A 14,261-nucleotide genomic window follows, 5' to 3' on the forward strand; every position below is an offset into this window, starting at 1 on the left:
TTAATACTGCCCTGTCTTGGCTTTGTCCTTTTCCTCCATCGTGGGAGACTGACGGAGTTAATACTGCCCTGTCTTGGCTTTGTCCTTTTCCTCCATCGTGGGAGACTGACGGAGTTAATACTGCCCTGTCTTGGCTTTGTCCTTTTCCTCCATCGTGGGAGACTGACGGAGTTAATACTGCCCTGTCTTGGCTTTGTCCTTTTCCTCCATCGTGGGAGACTGACGGAGTTAATACTGCCCTGTCTTGGCTTTGTCCTTTTCCTCCATCGTGGGAGACTGACGGAGTTAATACTGCCCTGTCTTGGCTTTGTCCTTTTCCTCCATCGTGGGAGACTGACGGAGTTAAAACTGCCCTTGTGTTTGTGACAGGCTGGTTTTGTTTCAAAGTCACACTGTAGTCTTTCAATATATAGAGCGAGTACTGAGGCTCGTTGGAGTTTCTCCCATCGCACCAGTGTGTGTGTGTGTGTGTGCAGTGGTGGGAAAAAGTACTACATTCTCATACTTGAGTAAAAGTAAAGATACCTTAATAGAAAATGACTCAAGTAAAAGTGAAAGTCACCCAGTAAAATACTACTTGAGTAAAAGTCTAAAAGTATTTAGTTTTAAATGTACTTAAGTATCAAAAGTAAAAGTACGAATAATTTAAAATTCCTTATATTAAGCAAACCAGACGGCACCATTTTCTTGTTTTGTATTTATTGACGGATAGCCAGGGGCACGCGCCATCACTTAGACATCATTTAAAAACAAAGCATTTGTGTTTAGTGAGTCCGCCAGATCAGAGGCAGTAGGGATGAACTAGCCTAACTGGGATAGCTAGGACTCTATAGGAACCATAGATGGCCAGCCAGATGGAAAGACTGAGACCTCGTCACAGCCGGGCAAGGATAGACCTTGACTCACTCACTTCCTGGTCTCAGTTTATGTTGGGGAACCCACTTGGTTACATCACCATAACATGGGAGTAAACACAGGACAGAGGGGGCAACGTGTGTGTGTGTGTGTGTGTGTGTGTGTGTGTGTGTGTGTGTGTGTGTGTGTGTGTGTGTGTGTGTGTGTGTGTGTGCGTGTGTGCGTGTGCGTGTGCGCGTGCGCGTGCGGGTGCGCGTGCGCGTGTGTGTGTGTGTAGCCTGCTGATTTTGAACGTCCTCACCAAGAGAGCAGTGAATTTGAAGTTTAATGGGTTTTATGTGGCAGGGTCGCCAGCCAGCCAGTCAGCCAGTCAGCCAGTCAGTCAGCCAGTCAGTCAGTCAGCCAGTCAGTCAGTCAGTCAGTCAGCCAGTCAGCCAGTCAGCCAGTCAGTCAGTCAGCCAGTCAGCCGTCAGTCAGTCAGCCAGTCAGTCAGCCAGCCAGTCAGTCAGTCAGTCAGTCAGCCAGTCAGTCAGCCAGTCAGCCAGTTAGCCAGTCAGTCAGCCAGTTAGCCAGCCAGTCAGTCAGCCAGTCAGTCAGCCAGTTAGCCAGCCAGCCAGTCAGTCAGCCAGTCAGCCAGCCAGTCAGCCAGTCAGCCAGTCAGTCAGTCAGTCAGCCAGTCAGTCAGTCAGTCAGTCAGCCAGTCAGTCAGTGAAAGCACTAAGCTAGCGTGCAGAAAGACACATTTGATCCTGGCTTTGCTTCGCAATTTCAGATGTCAGACATAAACAGACAGAGAGACAGACAGGCAGGCAAATGCTCAGGACAGGCTATTGTGGAAATATGGTGTATGTTGAGTCAGAAACAGGATAAGATGTCTGTCTGTCTGTCTGTCTGTCTGTCTCGTACTTTGGGCACAACATGTCCTCCAATTTGAGGAAGACCCGGATGAGAAAGCATGTGAGTTTGTTGATAAACCACTGCAGGCCCAGCACCAGTGAAATATTTGCAATGTCCATAACTCCTCCACACTCTCCACAGAAACAGGGCTTTACCCACAGTTCCTTTTGTGCCAGGGTTAGAGGTTCCAAGCCCCGTTCTATTCATTCTAATTCTATAGTCACATGTTCATGTGTTCTGTCAAAAAGGAAAAGTGATTTGAGGATTGAAACAGTTTAAATCATTGTCCCCACCTTGTCCTAGTTATTGTACGCAGCAGTGTGCAGTCTAAGTATGTCCTCTAATGTTTGTGTTTTCCCTTCCTTCTCACAGACTGCTATACGGCGGAGAGGGAGCAGGGCAACATTTAGGGACAAGAAGTCTATGAACCAGGTAGGAGGCTATCACATATTCTATCATCTCTGAACTAAGTAGGAGGCTTCTATCACATATTATATCATCTCTGAACTAAGTAGGAGGCTTCTATCACATATTCTATAATCTCTGAACTAAGTAGGAGGCTTCTATCACATATTCTATCATCTCTGAACTAAGTAGGAGGCTTCTATCACATATTATATCATCTCTGAACTAAGTAGGAGGCTTCTATCACATATTCTATCATCTCTGAACTAAGTAGGAGGCTTCTATCACATATTCTATCATCTCTGAACTAAGTAGGAGGCTTCTATCACATATTATATCATCTCTGAACTAAGTAGGAGGCTTCTATCACATATTCTATCATCTCTGAACTAAGTAGGAGGCTTCTATCACATATTCTATCATCTCTGAACCAGTTAGGAGGTTCTATCACATAATCTATCATCTCTGAACTAAGTAGGAGGCTTCTATCACATATTCTATCATCTCTGAACCAGTTAGGGAGGCTTCTATCACATATTCTATCATCTCTGAACTAAGTAGGAGGCTTCTATCACATATTCTATCATCTCTGAACTAAGTAGGAGGCTTCTATCACATATTCTATCATCTCTGAACTAAGTAGGAGGCTTCTATCACATATTATATCATCTCTGAACTAAGTAGGAGGCTTCTATCACATATTCTATCATCTCTGAACTAAGTAGGAGGCTTCTATCACATATTCTATCATCTCTGAACCAGTTAGGAGGTTCTATCACATAATCTATCATCTCTGAACTAAGTAGGAGGCTTCTATCACATATTCTATCATCTCTGAACCAGTTAGGAGGCTTCTATCACATATTCTATCATCTCTGAACTAAGTAGGAGGCTTCTATCACATATTCTATCATCTCTGAACTAAGTAGGAGGCTTCTATCACATATTCTATCATCTCTGAACTAAGTAGGAGGCTTCTATCACATATTCTATCATCTCTGAACTAAGTAGGAGGCTTCTATCACATATTCTATCATCTCTGAACCAGTTAGGAGGCTTCTATCACATATTCTATCATCTCTGAACTAAGTAGGAGGCTTCTATCACATATTCTATCATCTCTGAACTAAGTAGGAGGCTTCTATCACATATTCTATCATCTCTGAACTAAGTAGGAGGCTTCTATCACATATTATATCATCTCTGAACTAAGTAGGAGGCTTCTATCACATATTCTATCATCTCTGAACTAAGTAGGAGTCTTCTATCACATATTCTATCATCTCTGAACTAAGTAGGAGGCTTCTATCACATATTATATCATCTCTGAACTAAGTAGGAGGCTTCTATCACATATTATATCATCTCTGAACTAAGTAGGAGGCTTCTATCACATATTCTATCATCTCTGAACTAAGTAGGAGGCTTCTATCACATATTCTATCATCTCTGAACTAAGTAGGAGGCTTCTATCACATATTCTATCATCTCTGAACCAGTTAGGAGGTTCTATCACATATTCTATCATCTCTGAACTAAGTAGGAGGCTTCTATCACATATTATATCATCTCTGAACCAGTTAGGAGGCTTCTATCACATATTCTATCATCTCTGAACTAAGTAGGAGGCTTCTATCACATATTCTATCATCTCTGAACTAAGTAGGAGGCTTCTATCACATATTCTATCATCTCTGAACTAAGTAGGAGGCTTCTATCACACATTCTATCATCTCTGAACCAGTTAGGAGGCTTCTATCACATATTCTATCATCTCTGAACTAAGTAGGAGGCTTCTATCACATATTATATCATCTCTGAACTAAGTAGGAGGCTTCTATCACATATTCTATCATCTCTGAACTAAGTAGGAGGCTTCTATCACACATTATATCATCTCTGAACTAAGTAGGAAACTTCTATCACACATTCCATCACATAAACCCAATTTGATTTCACAATGAGCGTACACTAATGACGTCCTCCTCCTCCCCCTCCTCTCCCCCCTCCTCCTTCTCCTCCTCCCCCTCCTCCTTCCCCTCCTCTCCCCCCTCCTCCTTCTCCTCCTCCCCCTCCTCCTCCCCCTCCTCCTTCCCCTCCTCCTCCTTCCCCTCCTCTCCCCCCTCCTCCTCCCCCTCCTCCCCCTCCTCTCCCCCTCCTCCTTCTCCTCCTCCCCCTCCTCTCCCCCCTCCTCCTCCTCCTCCTCCTCCTCCTTCTCCTCCTCCCCCTCCTCCTTCCCCTCCTCCCCCTCCTCCTCCTCCTCTCCACAGGAGGACGGTGCAGATCTCAGGTGTCAGCTGCAGTTCTCTAAGGAAGAATCCACCCTCATGCGTAAGAAGATGGCCAAGCTGGGGAGGGAGAAGGAAGAGCTGGAGCAGGAGATCCAGAAGTATAAGTCAGTCTACGGGGACTTGGACAGCCCTCTACCCCTGGCAGAGCTTGCCGGTGGTGGGCCTCACAGCACCAGGGAGGCCGAGCTACGGCTCCGGCTCAAACTGGTGGAGGAAGAGGCTAATATTCTGGGGAGGAAGATCGTAGAGCTGGAGGTGGGTGGCCTGTCTTTTAACCCTGGGTGTGTCTGAAAATGGCACCCTATCCCATGTAGTGCACTACTATAGACCAGAGCCCTATGCAGTACGTTTGAACAGGGCCCAGGGTTTAGGTCAAAGTAGTGCACTACATAAGGAATAGGGTGCCATTGTCTTTTGTTTCACCTTTCTACAGCACCTTGATTTCTTCCTGTAAATGAAGATCGCTTCATAATCAAAATGATCATTATTATCAGGTGGAGAACCGAGGCCTGAGGGCTGAGAACGAGGACATCCGCTGCCAGTACGAGAGGGACCGTTTCGACCGGGAGCCGTTCGGCAGCATGCCCTCCTCCCCGTATGGCGGGGACGCTCTGGAGTCCGCCGGCGAGCTGCGGCGCCACCTACAGTTTGTAGAGGAAGAAGCAGAACTTCTCCGGCGGTCCATCTCAGAGATCGAAGACCACAACAAGCAGCTGATCTCGGAACTGAACCGCTTCAAGTTCGGCCCGAGAGACGAGGAGGGCGAGGTCGGCGTGATGATGATGATGAAGTCCGGTAACGGGAGTAACGGTGGCGGCGGGGGTAACGGAAGCGGTGTGGTGATGATGGAGGAGCTGAAGGCAGCCAGGATGCAGATCAATGACCTCAGTGGGAAGGTGAGGCAGCATGATGGACTACAGTACCCCAAAAGCTCTGTGTGAGGCAGCATGATGGACTGCAGTATCCATAATGCACTGTGTGAGGCAGCATGATGGACTACAGTACCCATAATGCTCTATTATTGTATCTGGTTTTATCTTAGGGTGCATCCTAAATGGCCCTATGGGTCCTGGTAAAAAGTTGTGCACTATAAAAGAAATAGGGTACCATTCAGGACGCACCCTTAGAAAATACATTCCTGAAGCTATCATAATGTTGTCCCATCTCTAAAGCTATCATAATGTTGTCCCATCTCTAAAGCTATCATAATGTTGTCCCATCTCTAAAGCTAACATAATGTTGTCCCATCTCTAAAGCTATCATAATGTTGTCCCATCTCTAAAGCTATCATAATGTTGTCCCATCTCTAAAGCTAACATAATGTTGTCCCATCTCTAAAGCTAACATAATGTTGTCCCATCTCTAAAGCTAACATAATGTTGTCCCATCTCTAAAGCTAACATAATGTTGTCCCATCTCTAAAGCTATCATAATGTTGTCCCATCTCTAAAGCTATCATAATGTTGTCCCATCTCTAAAGTTAACATAATGTTGTCCCATCTCTAAAGCTATCATAATGTTGTCCCATCTCTAAAGCTAACATAATGTTGTCCCATCTCTAAAGCTAACATAATGTTGTCCCATCTCTAAAGCTATCATAATGTTGTCCCATCTCTAAAGCTATCATAATGTTGTCCCATCTCTAAAGCTAACATAATTTTGTCCCATCTCTAAAGCGAACATAATGGTGTATTGTCTCTGAAGCTATCATAATGTTGTCCCATCTCTAAAGCTAACATAATGTTGTCCCATCTCTAAAGCTATCATAATGTTGTCCCATCTCTAAAGCTATCATAATGTTGTCCCATCTCTAAAGCTATCATAATGTTGTCCCATCTCTAAAGCTAACATAATGTTGTCCCATCTCTAAAGCGAACATAATGGTGTATTGTCTCTGAAGCTATCATAATGTTGTCCCATCTCTAAAGCTAACATAATGTTGTCCCATCTCTAAAGCTAACATAATGTTGTCCCATCTCTAAAGCTAACATAATGTTGTCCCATCTCTAAAGCTATCATAATGTTGTCCCATCTCTAAAGCTAACATAATGTTGTCCCATCTCTAAAGCTATCATAATGTTGTCCCATCTCTAAAGCTATCATAATGTTGTCCCATCTCTAAAGCTATCATAATGTTGTCCCATCTCTAAAGCTAACATAATGTTGTCCCATCTCTAAAGCGAACATAATGGTGTATTGTCTCTGAAGCTATCATAATGTTGTCCCATCTCTAAAGCTAACATAATGGTGTATTGTCTCTGAAGCTATCATAATGTTGTCCCATCTCTAAAGCTAACATAATGGTGTAATGTCTCTGAAGCTAACATAATGTTGTCCCATCTCTAAAGCTAACATAATGGTGTATTGTCTCTGAAGCTATCATAATGTTGTCCCATCTCTAAAGCTAACATAATGGTGTAATGTCTCTGAAGCTAACATTATGGTGTCTCGTCTCTTCATCCGTCCAGGTGATGAAGCTGCAGTATGAGAACAGAGTCCTGATGTCCAACGTTCAGCGCTGTGACCTGGCCCAACACCTGGGCCTCCGCACCGGCTCCCCACGGGACAGCGATGCAGACAGCTACACCGGGCACCGCGACACCGCCGAGGAGGAAGAAACAGGGAGGCTCGTCTTACTTCACCCCAAGAGGGAGGGGCCTGTCGGCGGCGAGAGCGACTCGGAGGACCTCTTCGAGAAGACGACCACAACCTCGGGGTTTGGAAGTCACAAGCCCTCGGACGAGCTCAGCAGGTTCAGCGCCACCGAACTATCTAATCGTAGGCGAGAAGACCGCGAGACGTTCACGAATGTCAAACGAGAAGCAGAGCGCCTTGGGAAGACCGTAGATCGTCTCATTAGCGACACGGACAGTCTGATCTACGAGGGCAAGATTCTAGTAACAGGGGACAGTTTGAGTCTGGCTCTGGAGGGGTTGAAAGGAGACACCACCCCCCTCCCCGAGCCCAAACCAGACTCACAGGTCCTGGACACTATCAACACCCGTATGAAGGCCTTCCGCACAGAGCTCCATATCTTCATGGAGAAGGTGGATCACCTGGGAGAGGGCCTGAGGGAGAGGGGAGGTGACCGGGATCGGGGGGACGACCTGTCGCCCATGCCCAACCTCACAGAGTCCAGTAGCTTCCTGTCCGGGGTCACCTCCATGTCACGAGACTCGCCCATCGGCACCCTGGGACGCGACCTGGTCACAGACTTCCAGGTAAGGAATGGGATAATATGCCTCTGACTTTTTGACCTTTGACCTACATCTTTCTCTATCCCAGGTGTGCGTCCGAAGTGGCAGCCTATTCACTATGTAGTGCACTACTTTTTGACCAGATCCTTCAGGCTTACTTTACTTGGCTTAAGCCCTTGGCTTCTATAAGGAGAATAGGCCATTGACGAGTGTTCTCCATCTCACTGGGTTCAGGCCGGTAGCATTAGATGAGAGCCCTATGGGACCTGGTCCAAAGCAGTTCACTACATAGGGAATAGGGTGCCATCTGTGTTGCAGACCATGCCCCCATACATGTCTGTACTGTATGTTATGCTGTCTGTCTCCCTGCCACGTCTAGACATCAACCCTCTTGGCTGCTTCCTTATTGGCTCAAGTATCAATAAGTTAGTATGTCTTATCAGGAAGTTGAAGAATCCCTGCCTGTAGCGGCAGACAGACAGAGCGCAGCACGACTTTAAACAACAGTGAGGAATAGGTCCCTCTGCAAAGTCTGGTTTAGCCAAGGGGACAGACAGTCCCAAATGGCACCCTACTTCATGGATAGAGCACTACTAATGACCAGAGCTGTATGGGTGAATAGGGTGCCATTTCAGACGCAGCACAAATTCACGGACGGGAGCGGTATAAAACCCCAAGGGGTGTCTGTGTAAATGGTACAGTCCGTTGCTACTGGGTTTAAACGGTATAAACCCCCAAGGGGAGTCTGTGTAAATGGTACAGTCCATTGCTACTGGGTTTAAACGGTATAAAACCCCAAGGGGTGTCTGTGTAAATGGTACAGTCCATTGCTACTGGGTTTAAACGGTATAAAACCCCAAGGGGTGTCTGTGTAAATGGTACAGTCCGTTGCTACTGGGTTTAAACGGTATAAACCCCCAAGGGGAGTCTGTGTAAATGGTACAGTCCATTGCTACTGGGTTTAAACGGTATAAAACCCCAAGGGGAGTCTGTGTAAATGGTACAGTCCATTGCTACTGGGTTTAAACAGTATAAAACCCCAAGGGGAGTCTGTGTAAATGGTACAGTCCATTGCTACTGGATTTAAACGGTATAAAACCCCAAGGGGAGTCTGTGTAAATGGTACAGTCCATTGCTACTGGGTTTAAACGGTATAAAACCCCAAGGGGAGTCTGTGTAAATGGTAGAGTCCATTGCTACTGGGTTTAAACGGTATAAAACCCCAAGGGGAGTCTGTGTAAATGGTACAGTCCATTGCTACTGGGTTTAAACGGTATAAAACCCCAAGGGGAGTCTGTGTAAATGGTACAGTCCATTGCTACTGGATTTAAACGGTATAAAACCCCAAGGGGGAGTCTGTGTAAATGGTACAGTCCAATGCTACTGGATTTAAACGGTATAAAACCCCCAAGGGGAGTCTGTGTAAATGGTACAGTCCATTGCTACTGGGTTTAAACGGTATAGAACCCCAAGGGGAGTCTGTGTAAATGGTACAGTCCAATGCTACTGGATTTAAACGGTATAAAACCCCAAGGGGAGTCTGTGTAAATGGTACAGTCCAATGCTACTGGATTTAAACGGTATAGAACCCCAAGGGGAGTCTGTGTAAATGGTACAGTCCATTGCTACTGGGTTTAAACGGTATAAAACCCCAAGGGGAGTCTGTGTAAATGGTACAGTCCATTGCTACTGGATTTAAACGGTATAAAACCCCAAGGGGAGTCTGTGTAAATGGTACAGTCCATTGCTACTGGATTTAAACGGTATAGAACCCCAAGGGGAGTCTGTGTAAATGGTACAGTCCATTGCTACTGGGTTTAAACGGTATAAAACCCCAAGGGGAGTCTGTGTAAATGGTACAGTCCAATGCTACTGGATTTAAACGGTATAAAACCCCAAGGGGAGTCTGTGTAAATGGTACAGTCCATTGCTACTGGATTTAAACGGTATAAAACCCCAAGGGGAGTCTGTGTAAATGGTACAGTCCAATGCTACTGGATTTGAACTCATCCCAGTGAGCAGTCGTAGTAGAGCCATTCCCAGCCTCTAAATGTGATGCTAATGCAGCGTAGCGCGGCAAATACACAGAACCATTCATTACAGCTAGCCAGGCCTGCGTCTGAAATGGCACCCTATTCCCTATGTAGTGCACTACTTTTGACCAGAGCAAATAAGGCTCTAGTCAAAAGTAGTGCACTATATAGGGAATAGGGTGCCATTTTGGGACGCATCCCCAGGTCTGGACAGCTTTATCAGAGGACTACCCACTCAGAACAAACAAACGGCCCACTACACTACACTCCGCCCGTACACGACATCAACAGACAGTCCATAGAGCCCCTCTGTTCCAATCTAACACTAGATCAATAAAGATCAGCAGGAACCAGCCAGAGATGACGACACCTTGGCTGCGTTTACACACGCAGCCCAATTCTGATTTTCTTTTTCTCTCACTAATTTTGTCTAAGATCTGATGTGAAAAGATCAATTAGTTGGAGAAAAAAAAAAAAAAACTGTCCAATGTTTCCCATCGATTGCTAGGGATTCCTAGCCCAGCACTACTGATCCTGGGCTTTGGTGATTAGCCGTTTAGTTGAATCATGTGTGTTAGTGCTGGACTGAGAAACACTGGACTACTAAACGACCAGCAGAGGTTCCACAGCAGCCCCCTGCCCCACCTTGAGCCACCCAGCTCAGCCACACAGCACCACCACCAGCCCCCTGCCCCACCTTCAGCCACCCAGCTCAGCCACACAGCACCACCACCAGCCCCCTGCCCCACCTTCAGCCACCCAGCTCAGCCACACAGCACCACCACCAGCCCCCTGCCCCACCTTCAGCCACCCAGCTCAGCCACACAGCACCACCACCAGCCCCCTGCCCCACCTTGAGCCACCCAGCTCAGCCACACAGCACCACCACCAGCCCCCTGCCCCACCTTGAGCCACCCAGCTCAGCCACACAGCACCACCACCAGCCCCTGCCCCACCTTCAGCCACCCAGCTCAGCCACACAGCACCACCACCAGCCCCCTGCCCCACCTTGAGCCACCCAGCTCAGCCACACAGCACCACCACCAGCCCCCTGCCCCACCTTCAGCCACCCAGCTCAGCCACACAGCACCACCACCAGCCCCCTGCCCCACCTTCAGCCACCCAGCTCAGCCACACAGCACCACCACCAGCCCCCTGCCCCACCTTCAGCCACCCAGCTCAGCCACACAGCACCACCACCAGCCCCCTGCCCCACCTTGAGCCACCCAGCTCAGCCACACAGCACCACCACCAGCCTCCTCCCCAGTCCCCAATCACCATCCCTCACGCTTGCTTTTCGCTGCTGCATCCGCATACCCATACGCACCCTGCACCCGAAATAGCAACCTGCTGACTTGATCCATCGCCCTGACCTGCACCCACATGCAGATGCCTGCTTCAACTCAGTGGGGGGGGGGGTAATGGGTGGTTCTTGCCAATTATGGAAAAACGTGGGTTGAGGCAGCTTCTTCCATATGGCTTTTCACAACTGATCAAGCAACCAATCAACCAATCAATTAATCAACCAATCAATCAATCAATCAATCAAAGTCAGAATTACGAGCTGCCTGTGGAGGTAACTTTCCCTTCTGTCTGCTACATTGCCCTCCACCACTGTAACAGCTGTTTGAGCCAGCATCTTAATAAACACCATGATTGGGCCTCTTGGAATTGTTCAATGAAGAACCAAGTTTTTTTAAAATTCTCAATTCTCCTTTGAAATCGGATAGGGAGAACCCTTTAACCCGTTTGCCTGTAGAATCCTCATCATGGTTAGGATGAGTGGTAGTCGGTGTGTGTGGGGGGCATACTGTTACTCAACTGACAGCTACTACAAACAAAACATTCTCACAAGCATGAAGGACATGTTCTGCCCTCTCTGCGCAAAGAAAAGGAATAAAGTTAAAGTCATGTAGAACGATAAAGTCTAATAAAGAGTCCCAAGTTTAACAGTGTAAAACAGTTAAAAGTGTACGGTGAAAAAAATAACCGCATTGCACACGTGTGTAGAGTTTTCCTAGCCAGCTGCTTCTACTGCATGGCTGGTGGTGTGGCTAAGCTAAGCTATCTGCAGTTTGCCTACTCTATCAGCTGTCGGTTTGGAATCATGTATCCTTCATCGCTTCATAACTAGTGTTTTTTTGCGTTCTTCCTCCCTGCCCCCTCAGTTTTTTTTCTCCTCCTCTTTGTGTTCCCTCCTTCCAGATGTTTCAGCCCATCGTGTCGTTCATCCTCATTCCAGTCCTCTTCTCGTCTCTCTCGTACGCCGTCGTCTTTAAGTTACTCTTTCTCTTTGTCCTTTTCTTGGTTCTCTAGCTCCGTTCCGTTCCGTCTGTTCTCTTTCAGTTTTTTAGGAACTTTTTTTCCACCTTGGCTTTATCTTCTTTGGCCCATTTTGTTAGTTTTAGTTTTTTTGTTTTGTTTTCTCTGATTCCTCCCCCTGTTTGTTCGTGGTCATTCGTCTCTGTTCGTTCACCCACCAATTCCCTCCTCCCTCCGTCCACCCCTCTATCCCACCCCTCACCTGTCACCCCCTGACCCCTGACCCCCCCCCCAGTCACAGTACGGTTTGAGGGATGAGCTGGAGTGGCGTCTAGGACAGGAGCGAGCCGTGGCGACCCAGAGCCAGAGCCAGGGCCAGGGGGTCTTCCTCAGGGCCCGGCCCAGAACAGGGGAGCCATCCTGGGACACACTAGATACCACAGACCCCCCCCTGGCTTCTTTAAGACTGGAGGTCAGTGCCTCTTCCATCTCTCTACCTCCCTGCCTTTATACCACCTACTGTAGGACTAAGGACAGAGTCAGATCATACCTTGCTACTGTAGGACTGACTAAGGACAGAGTCAGATCATACCTTGCTACTGTAGGACTGACTAAGGACCAGAGTATGTGAGTGGAGCGAGGAGCGGAGCAGGCCCAATTTGACTGGAGCGCGGAGCGAGTTTCCCAAAGGCGAGTTTCCCAAAGGCTGGAGTGTCGGCCTTTTCCGCCCGCAACAATTTAGCTCCAGTACCACTCCAGTAGGGCTCACTTCCTGAGCTCAGGGCCCGGCCCAGCATGCATGTGTAGTCTACTTGTGTGCTGCTAATAGCCCCTTGCTTTAGCTACTGTCATGGAGTTCGCTAAATATTTTCATAAAGAAACTGATAAAACACACAGGTGAAAAATCAAGGTGACTTACAAAGATGAGGAAGACCAAGAGAGGGAGTGCGGTGATGTAGTGTCCACAACTATAGAATCCTGAAAACATGGTGTGTACTGGGTGCACATGCTAACAGGAAGGAAGGAGGTGGGTAGCATGGTGTGTAGTAGGTGAACATGCTAACAGAAAGGAAGGAGGTGGGTAGCATGGTGTGTAGTAGGTGAACATGCTAACAGAAAGGAAGGAGGTGGGTAGCATGGTGTGTAGTAGGTGAACATGCTAACAGAAAGGAAGGAGGTGGGTAGCATGATGTGTAGTAGGTGAACATGCTAACAGGAAGGAAGGAGGTGGGTAGCATGATGTGTAGTAGGTGAACATGCTAACAGGAAGGAAGGAGGTGGGTAGCATGATGTGTACAGTGGCTTGTGAAAGTATTCACTACCCCTTGGCATTTTTCCTATTTCGTTGCCTTACAACCTGGAATTAAAATTGATTTTTGGGGGGTTTGTATCCTTTGATTTACACAACATGCCTACCACTTTGAAGATGCAAAAACAATTTTGGTGGGTGAAACTTCAGCGTGCATAACTATTCACCCCCCCACCAAAGTCAATACTTTGTAGAGCCACCTTTTGCAGCAATTACAGCTGCAAGTCTCTTGGGGTATGTCTCTATAAGCTTGGCACATCTAGCCACTGGGATTTGTGCCCATTCTTCAAGGCAAAACTGCTCCAGCTCCTTCAAGTTGGATGGGTTCCGCTGGTGTACAGCAATCTTTAAGTCAAACCACAGATTCTCAATTGGATTGAGGTCTGGGCTTTGACTAGGCCATTCCAAGACATTTAAATGTTTCCCATTAAACTACTCAAGTGTTGCTTTAGCAGTATGCGTAGGGTCATTGTCCTGCTGGAAGGTGAACCTCCGTCCCAGTCTCAAATCTCTGGAAGACTGAAACAGGTTTCCCTCAAGAATTTCCCTGTATTTAGCACCATCCATCATTCCTTCAATTCTGAACAGTTTCCCAGTCCCTGCCGATGAAAAACATCCCCACAGCATGATGCTGCCACCACCATGCTTCACTGTGGGGATGGTGTTCTCGGGGTGATGAGAGGTGTTGGGTTTGCGCCAGACATAGCGTTTTCCTTGATGGCCAAAAAGCTCAATTTTAGTCTCATCTGACCAGAGTACCTTCTTCCATACGTTTGCGGAGTCTCCCACATGGCTTTTGGCGAACACCAAACGTGTTTGCTTATTTTTTTCTGGCCACTCTTCCGTAAAGCCCAGCTCTGTGGAGTGTACGGCTTAAAGTGGTCCTATGGACAGATACTCCAATCTCCGCTGTGGAGCTTTGCAGCTCCTTCAGGGTTATCTTTGGTCTGTTTGTTGCCTCTCTGATTAATGCCCTCCTTGCCTGGTCTGTGAGTTTTGGTGGGTGGACCTC

The 14,261-nt window shown here is 47.2% G+C and overlaps 1 protein-coding gene across 1 annotated transcript in view; it reads left to right on the forward strand.

The window, feature by feature from the left end:
* Positions 1-14,261, forward strand: part of LOC121580556 (microtubule cross-linking factor 1-like) — a 148,188-nt gene that overhangs the window by 56,121 nt on the left and 77,806 nt on the right. The window contains exons 4-7 of the mRNA XM_045224658.1: positions 2,125-2,184; positions 4,428-4,703; positions 4,943-5,344; positions 6,917-7,669. Coding sequence (XP_045080593.1) covers positions 2,125-2,184; positions 4,428-4,703; positions 4,943-5,344; positions 6,917-7,669 — 1,491 coding nt within the window. The remainder of the gene's footprint in view (positions 1-2,124; positions 2,185-4,427; positions 4,704-4,942; positions 5,345-6,916; positions 7,670-14,261) is intronic.

The sequence above is a fragment of the Coregonus clupeaformis genome, chromosome 14 (assembly GCF_020615455.1).
Source record: "Coregonus clupeaformis isolate EN_2021a chromosome 14, ASM2061545v1, whole genome shotgun sequence".
Classification (NCBI taxonomy): domain Eukaryota; kingdom Metazoa; phylum Chordata; class Actinopteri; order Salmoniformes; family Salmonidae; genus Coregonus; species Coregonus clupeaformis.